The 7,309-nt window shown below is 37.0% G+C and overlaps 1 protein-coding gene across 4 annotated transcripts in view; it reads left to right on the plus strand.

Moving 5' to 3' along the window:
• The first annotated feature begins 255 nt into the window (after positions 1-255).
• The window catches only part of Cdep (Chondrocyte-derived ezrin-like domain containing protein), a 262,650-nt gene continuing 255,596 nt past the window's right edge, over positions 256-7,309 (plus strand). For all 4 annotated transcript variants that reach the window (XM_068371013.1, XM_068371014.1, XM_068371015.1 and 1 more), the window contains exon 1: positions 256-489. In XM_068371013.1, the coding sequence (XP_068227114.1) occupies positions 271-489 (219 nt within the window). In that variant the 5' untranslated portion in view covers positions 256-270. The remainder of the gene's footprint in view (positions 490-7,309) is intronic.

The following is a 7,309-nucleotide window of genomic DNA, read 5'->3' on the forward strand; positions in this document are numbered from 1 at the left end:
TTGGAAAAAAAGGATGCTATAAGCCCAGAGGCCCCAACAGGGAAAATAGCCCAGTAAGGAAAGTATTATAGCATCCTTCTTGTCCAAGTAGGGTTGTAGCTTAGCTAATAATAATGATAAAAATAATACTGATAATAATAATAATAATAATAATAATAATGATTTATTTTCCTTTTCTTCTTGCAGGGGCCGTAAGATGTTGATGTAACGTAGGGCGTGAAGCCGAGAGAGTGTGGTCACCCTCCATCCCTCGTGGGCGTGGTTGTGGCGATGGCTGGAGCTGACAGTGGGGGTGTGGGTGGAGGGGGCCGGGTCATGGGTGGTGGGGGCCCCGGGGACGGAGGAGGAGGAGGAGGAGGTGGGGGAGGAGGAGGAGGAGGAGGAGGGGGTATCAGGACACCGCCCACCACGCCCAAAAAAGTGGGCGGCAAAATGCTTGCTGTCAAGATTCTCATGTTGGATGACACTTACACACTCTTCCAGATACAGGTAAGTCTTGGAGTCTTTGTTTATTTACAGAAGCTTTTCAACCTGCAAACATTCAGCTTATAAATATTCAACTTACAAACATTTAACCTGCAAACATTCAGCTTACAAATATTGAACTTCTAAACATTCAGCTTATAAATATTCAACTTATAAACATTCAACTTATAAACATTCAGCTTATAAATATTTAACTTACAAACATTCAGCTTATGAATATTCAGCTTATAAACATTCAACTTAGAAACATTCAGCTTATAAACATTCAACTTAGAAACATTCAGCTTATAAACATTCAACTTAGAAACATTCAGCTTATAAACATTCAACTTACAAACATTCAGCTTATAAACATTCAACTTACAAACATTCAACCTACAAACATTCGGAGATGCAAACATGAATCCAACCGAAAATAGCAAAGATAAAATAAAGAAATACTGCATTAAACGATATAGTATTGATTTATTACAGTAAGTAAAATGGCAATCGAAATAACCTGATATCTATAAATAGCTTTTCAGAACCAATTAAGTTTGTAAGTTGAGAATCATCTGTATTTTTATTTTGTAATGGGTTAAAATATGTTTTTAAGATTGATATAGTCACTCTCGTTGCATCTGTTCACCTGGGACCCGCTTTACACGTGTGCACATTGAGGAATCAGGCGTAAAATTTTTTTCGATCTATACGTAATCTTTCTAAAGAAATACTTCAGTCCTTCTTTGTTTTTTGTACTGAAGATTCTCTTAAAGTTAATGAAATTATTATTACCTCCGCTGACGAAGTTGGGAGGTGGTTACGTTTCGCCCGTTTGTTTGTTTGTGAACAACTTCCTGTGCACAATTTTACTCAAGAGTAGTGAAACTTCCAGGATTAAATGTTAATATTGAGACGTGGAAGCGATTGAATTTTGAAAGTCCTAGGTCAAAGGTCAAGGTCTAGCAAAAGGTTCACCTCTCTCTCTCTCTCTATCTCTCTCTCTCTCTCTCTCTCTCTCTCTCTCTCTCTCTCTCTATCATTGGTGTACATCTCAGAGCAATTTTTTCTCTTATTACTTTCCCAAGTTCTAAAAATTAAACTCTTGAGACATTTCATGTATGAAAATCGATTTTTGAGAAGTTTATCATATTTTGTCGGATTTCAGTGTTTTCTTCATTTTTATTTAATTTGTATTAATATTTCATTTTGTGAAAGCTGGTGAATACTGGTATATTATACGTAAGATGTTGCATTAGTGTCCACGAGTGTTAGTTAAGTCATTGTTGTGGGAAAATAGAAACGTTTTCTTAAATCGTTGTTATTGTGAAAATATGAATGTTTTTTCAAGTCATTGTTAGGGGGAATATATGAATTCTTTTAAAGTCATTGTTGTGGAAAAATAGAAATGTTTTCTTAAATCGTTGTTATTGTGAAAATATGAATGTTTTTTAAGTCATTGTTCTGGGTAAAATTAATGTAAGTCATTGTTTTGGAAAAAAATATGAATTTTAAGTCACTTTTGTGGGCAAGTGTGAATGTTTTGGTAAGTTATTGTTCTGGTTAAATTATGAATGTCAAGTCATTGTTGTGGAAAAATTATGAATGTTTAAGTCATGGTTGTGGGTAAGATTAAAGTCATTGTTGTGATAACATATGATTTTTTCCGTCATTGCTGTGGCGAAAATTAATGTTTTTAAAGTCATTGCTGTAGGAAACATTAATGTTTGTTAAATCATAGTTGTGGGAAAAATATATCTAAGAGAGAGAGAGAGAGAATTTCCAAATAAATAAAAATTCCTTAATTTCTACAATTCCGAGTTATATATATTTTGTATTACATAAGCAAATATCCTTTATCGAAGAGAGAGAGAGAGAGAGAGAGAGAGAGAGAGAGAGAGAATTTCTAGATATATAAAAATTCCTTAATTTCTACAATTCAGTTACATATTTTTTTATTACATAACCAAATATCCTTTTTCGAAAAGCGAGAGAGAGAGAGAGAGAGAGAGAGAGAGAGAGAGAGAGCCTCAATCAGTCAGGAATGTCCCTGGGATATTTTATGTTTTCGGGGCAGCATCTGCTCTTATGACTCGCTTATGAAGTCTCCCCAGTACGTTTGAAGGTTGCCAGCGATGTCAAGAACATACCCAATCAGGTCAGAAGATTATATCAAATATTTTCAGTCGTAAAGAGATTTTTTTCCCACTTGCAAAAGTGGTCTTCAATACTTGGTTTTTTCCCTGCCTTCAGAATGAGAGCCAGTTAACCGTGATAAATTCATGTGAGATTCTTATCAGGGATAATGCAATGAAAACTTGCATAGGCAATCACTCAGCGTGGGCGGTAACATATAGAGCAGCTGGGTGGCTTCTTCCCCCCCCCCCTCTCTCTCTCTCTCTCTCTCTCTCTCTCTCTCTCTCTCCGGACAAGCTTGTGGGTGACTAGGTTGAGGGGTTAAGTAATGGGCCAGTTTAAGGCTAGGCGTGAGCTCCTCTGCTAGGAACAGATGGGTGTGGGTGGCAACAATTTGGGCTTCACCAGAACAAAGCATACTCTCTCGTGTGCATTGCATACACAGTTATATATATATATATATATATATATATTGATCATCATCATCATTATCATCATCGCTGCCTCCTACGTCTGTTGACGCAAAGGGCCTCTGTTGATTTCGCCAGTCGTTTCTATCTTGAGCTTTTAATTCAATACTTCTTCATTCATCATCTACTTCACGCTTCATAATCCTCAGCCCTGTAGGTCTGGGTCTTCCAACTCTTTTAGTGCCTTGTGGAGCACAGCTGAACATTTGGTGAACTAATCTCTCTTGAGGGAGTGCGAAGAGTATGCCCAAACCATCTCCATCTATCCCTCATCATGATCTCATCAACATATGGCACTCGAGTAATCTCTCTTATAGTTTCATTTCTAATCCTGTCCTGTCATTCAACTCCCAATATCCTTCTGAGGGATTCATTCTTAAATCTACTAAATCTATTGGCGATTGTTTCATTGTCATATAATGACTCGTGTTCATAGAGTAAACACCGATCTCACTAAGCTGATGTATCGTCTGATTTTTATATGTAATTTCAGGCGATTTGATTTCCAAATTTTGTTTCACTTAGCCATTGTCTAATTTACTTTTTTCAATCTTTCACTTAACTCTAATTCTAAAGACCCTGTATTGGAGATCATAGTTCCTAAATACTTGAATGATTCTACTTCATTAACCCTTTCTCCTTCTAATGATATTCCATCTTCCATTGCATACTCCGTTCATATCATCCCTGTCTTTCTTCTATTTATCCTCAGCCCAACCTCGTGTGAAATTTCATGCATTCTGGTAAGCAAGCATTGTAAATCCTGTAGTGTTCTACTAGTAAGGCCAGCATCATCAGCATACTCTAGGTCAGCTAAATCCCTAGTAATAATAATAATAATAATAATAATAATAATAATAATAATAATAATAATAATAATAATAATAATAATAATGAAATGCCCTTTGTATATGCAACTCATATAGCTCTGTTTAGAGGAAACCTCATTATGATTGGTCTTTGGGCATTAAGATAAAGGTCACTCATGAAAAGCAGAGACAAGGGACAGTGACAGTGCCCTATCAAGCAGGACAATGCCCTAGAGACTTTTAATCTCCATGACCCGCTTGGTTTTGCATAAAGACTAAACAAGTCATGAAGATGCATTAACTGCAATATAGTGTATTACAATTTGCAATACATCTTCACTATCTTGTTCGTAGTAGTTAATCTTTCAAAGGGGGAGTCCAATATATCATGTTACAATTTGCAATACATCTTCACTATCTTGTTCGTAGTAGTTAATCTTGCAAAGGGGGAGTCCAATATAGCATGTTACAATTTTCAATACATCTTCACTATCTTGTTCGTAGTAGTTAATTTTTCAAAGGGGGAGTCCAATACATCATGTTACAATTTGCAATACATCTTCACTATCTTGTTCGTAGTAGTTAACCTTTCATAGGGGGAGTCCAATATAGCATGTTACAATTTGCAATACATCTTCACTATCTTGTTCGTAGTAGTTAACCTTTCATAGGGGGAGTCCAATATAGCATGTTACAATTTGCAATACATCTTCACTATCTTGTTCGTAGTAGTTAATTTTTCAAAGGGGGAGTCCAATATATCATGTTACAATTTGCAATACATCTTCACTATCTTGTTCGTAGTAGTTAACCTTTCATAGGGGGAGTCCAATATAGCATGTTACAATTTGCAATACATCTTCACTATCTTGTTCGTAGTAGTTAATCTTTCATAGGGGAGTCCAATATAGCATGTTACAATTTTCAATACATCTTCACTATCTTGTTCGTAGTAGTTAATTTTTCAAAGGGGGAGTCCAATATAGCATGTTACAATTGCAAGACATCTTCACTATCTTTTCGAGTAGTTAAGCTTTCAAAGGGACAGTCCAATATATCATGTTACAATTTGCAATACATCTTCACTATCTTGTTCGTAGTAGTTAATCTTTCAAAGGGGGACTCCAATATAGCATGTTACAATTTGCAAGACATCTTCACTATCTTTTCGAGTAGTTAAGCTTTCAAAGGGACAGTCCAATATATCATGTTACAATTTGCAATACATCTTCACTATCTTGTTCGTAGTAGTTAATCTTTCAAAGGGGGAGTCCAATACATCATGTTACAATTTGCAGTACATCTTTACTATCTTTTCGAGTAGTTAAGCTTTCAAAGGGACAGTCCAATACATCATGTTACAATTTGCAATACATCTTCACTATCTTGTTCGTAGTAGTTAATTTTTCAAAGGGGGAGTCCAATACATCATGTTACAATTTGCAATACATCTTCACTATCTTTTCGAGTAGTTAAGCTTTCAAAGGGACAGTCCAATATATCATGTTACAATTTGCAATACATCTTCACTATCTTGTTCGTAGTAGTTAATCTTTCAAAGGGGGACTCCAATATAGCATGTTACAATTTGCAAGACATCTTCACTATCTTTTCGAGTAGTTAAGCTTTCAAAGGGACAGTCCAATATATCATGTTACAATTTGCAATACATCTTCACTATCCTGTTCGTAGTAGTTAATCTTTCAAAGGGGGAGTCCAATACATCATGTTACAATTTGCAGTACATCTTTACTATCTTTTCGAGTAGTTAAGCTTTCAAAGGGACAGTCCAATACATCATGTTACAATTTGCAATACATCTTCACTATCTTGTTCGTAGTAGTTAACCTTTCATAGGGGGAGTCCAATATAGCATGTTACAATTTGCAATACATCTTCACTATCTTTTCGAGTAGTTAAGCTTTCAAAGGGACAGTCCAATATATCATGTTACAATTTGCAATACAACTTCACTATCTTGTTCGTAGTAGTTAATCTTGCAAAGGGGGAGTCCAATATAGCATGTTACAATTTGCAATACATCTTCACTATCTTGTTCGTAGTAGTTAACCCTTTCATAGGGGGTTGGGGGTGGGGGTTGGAGTTGCCGACTTTCGCAACTTTTAACTCATGTTTCAGGAGCATTATTCTGTCTTTTGATCCCCTCTGATGACCAGTTCAATAGAAAATTCCATGAATAGGAAATTCCTTCAGGAAACTGTGCCACACGTCTTCAGTGCATCGTTTGTGAGATTAAATAAATTGAAAATAAAACCAAATTGTTCTCTCTCTCTCTCTCTCTCTCTCTCTCATTTTGCGGGGGTGAAGCTAGTCAAGATATATTTTCTCTCTCTCTCTCTCTCTCTCTCTCTCTCTCTCTCTCATTTTGCGGGGCTGAAGGTAGTCGATATATATATTCTCTCTCTCTCTCTCTCTCTCTCTCTCTCTCTCTCTCATGTCCTGAACCCGGAAGGCTATATTTGCCAAATATACCAGCATCAGAGGCTGACGATAAAAGCCTCTGCAACTGTATCCATTTAATCTTTTTCAGGATAGTTTATCCCAAACTTTGTCCTTTATTTTGCCGCACTCTTTTTAGTGAACTCGCTTTTTTTTTAAAGGCCGCTCATGATGGCAGAGGCAAGGGGCAGTGACATTGCCCTAGCAAGCAGGACAATGCCCTAGAGACTGACCATATACTCATATGGTTAGGGCCCAAGCCCCTTCTCCACCCAAGCTAGGAACATGGAGGGCCAGGCCATGGCTGCTGATGACTCAGCTTGCAGACCTATAGGCTCCTCTAAACCCTCCATCCTTAGCTCACAAAGGATGGTGAGGTTGTAGCGACCAAAGAAACTAACGAGTTTGATCGTGACTCGAACCCCAGTCTGGCGTTCAGCAGTCAGCCACGTTACCACATTGGGGGTACATTTACAAAAAGTCCCCTCCATTGCTCGTTTTTTTTTATTCTTATTGATATTATTGTTGTTGTGTTTGCTTTATGGCAGAAAAACAAAAATGAAACTATTTACTTCTTTCCCACCGTTATCCTTACATTAAGGGGTCGGTTGCCTGATACGCCCTCTCCAATGCCGTCTATCAGTGATGGCAACCTCATCCACCAAACCTCTTGTGTCCATATCATTCTTCATATTATTTTGCCCTCTATTTTTCAAAAATCGTAACTGTACAATATACATTTATCCCTTTTCAGTTGTGGCTCATTTTTCCTTTGCCTATACACACACACACACACACACACACACACACCGGTAAGTCTGGTGTATTCTTTACACATTCTCCTCTTTGCTTACACACTTGAAAGCACTAAGATAACCGAAAAATATTCTTTACTAAAGGGGTTAACTACTGCATGGTAATGGCTCAATGGCTGTTTTCCACATTATCAAGGGTAGGAGAGACTCTTTA

Source organism: Palaemon carinicauda, chromosome 3, assembly GCF_036898095.1.
Source record: "Palaemon carinicauda isolate YSFRI2023 chromosome 3, ASM3689809v2, whole genome shotgun sequence".
Lineage (NCBI taxonomy): Eukaryota > Metazoa > Arthropoda > Malacostraca > Decapoda > Palaemonidae > Palaemon > Palaemon carinicauda.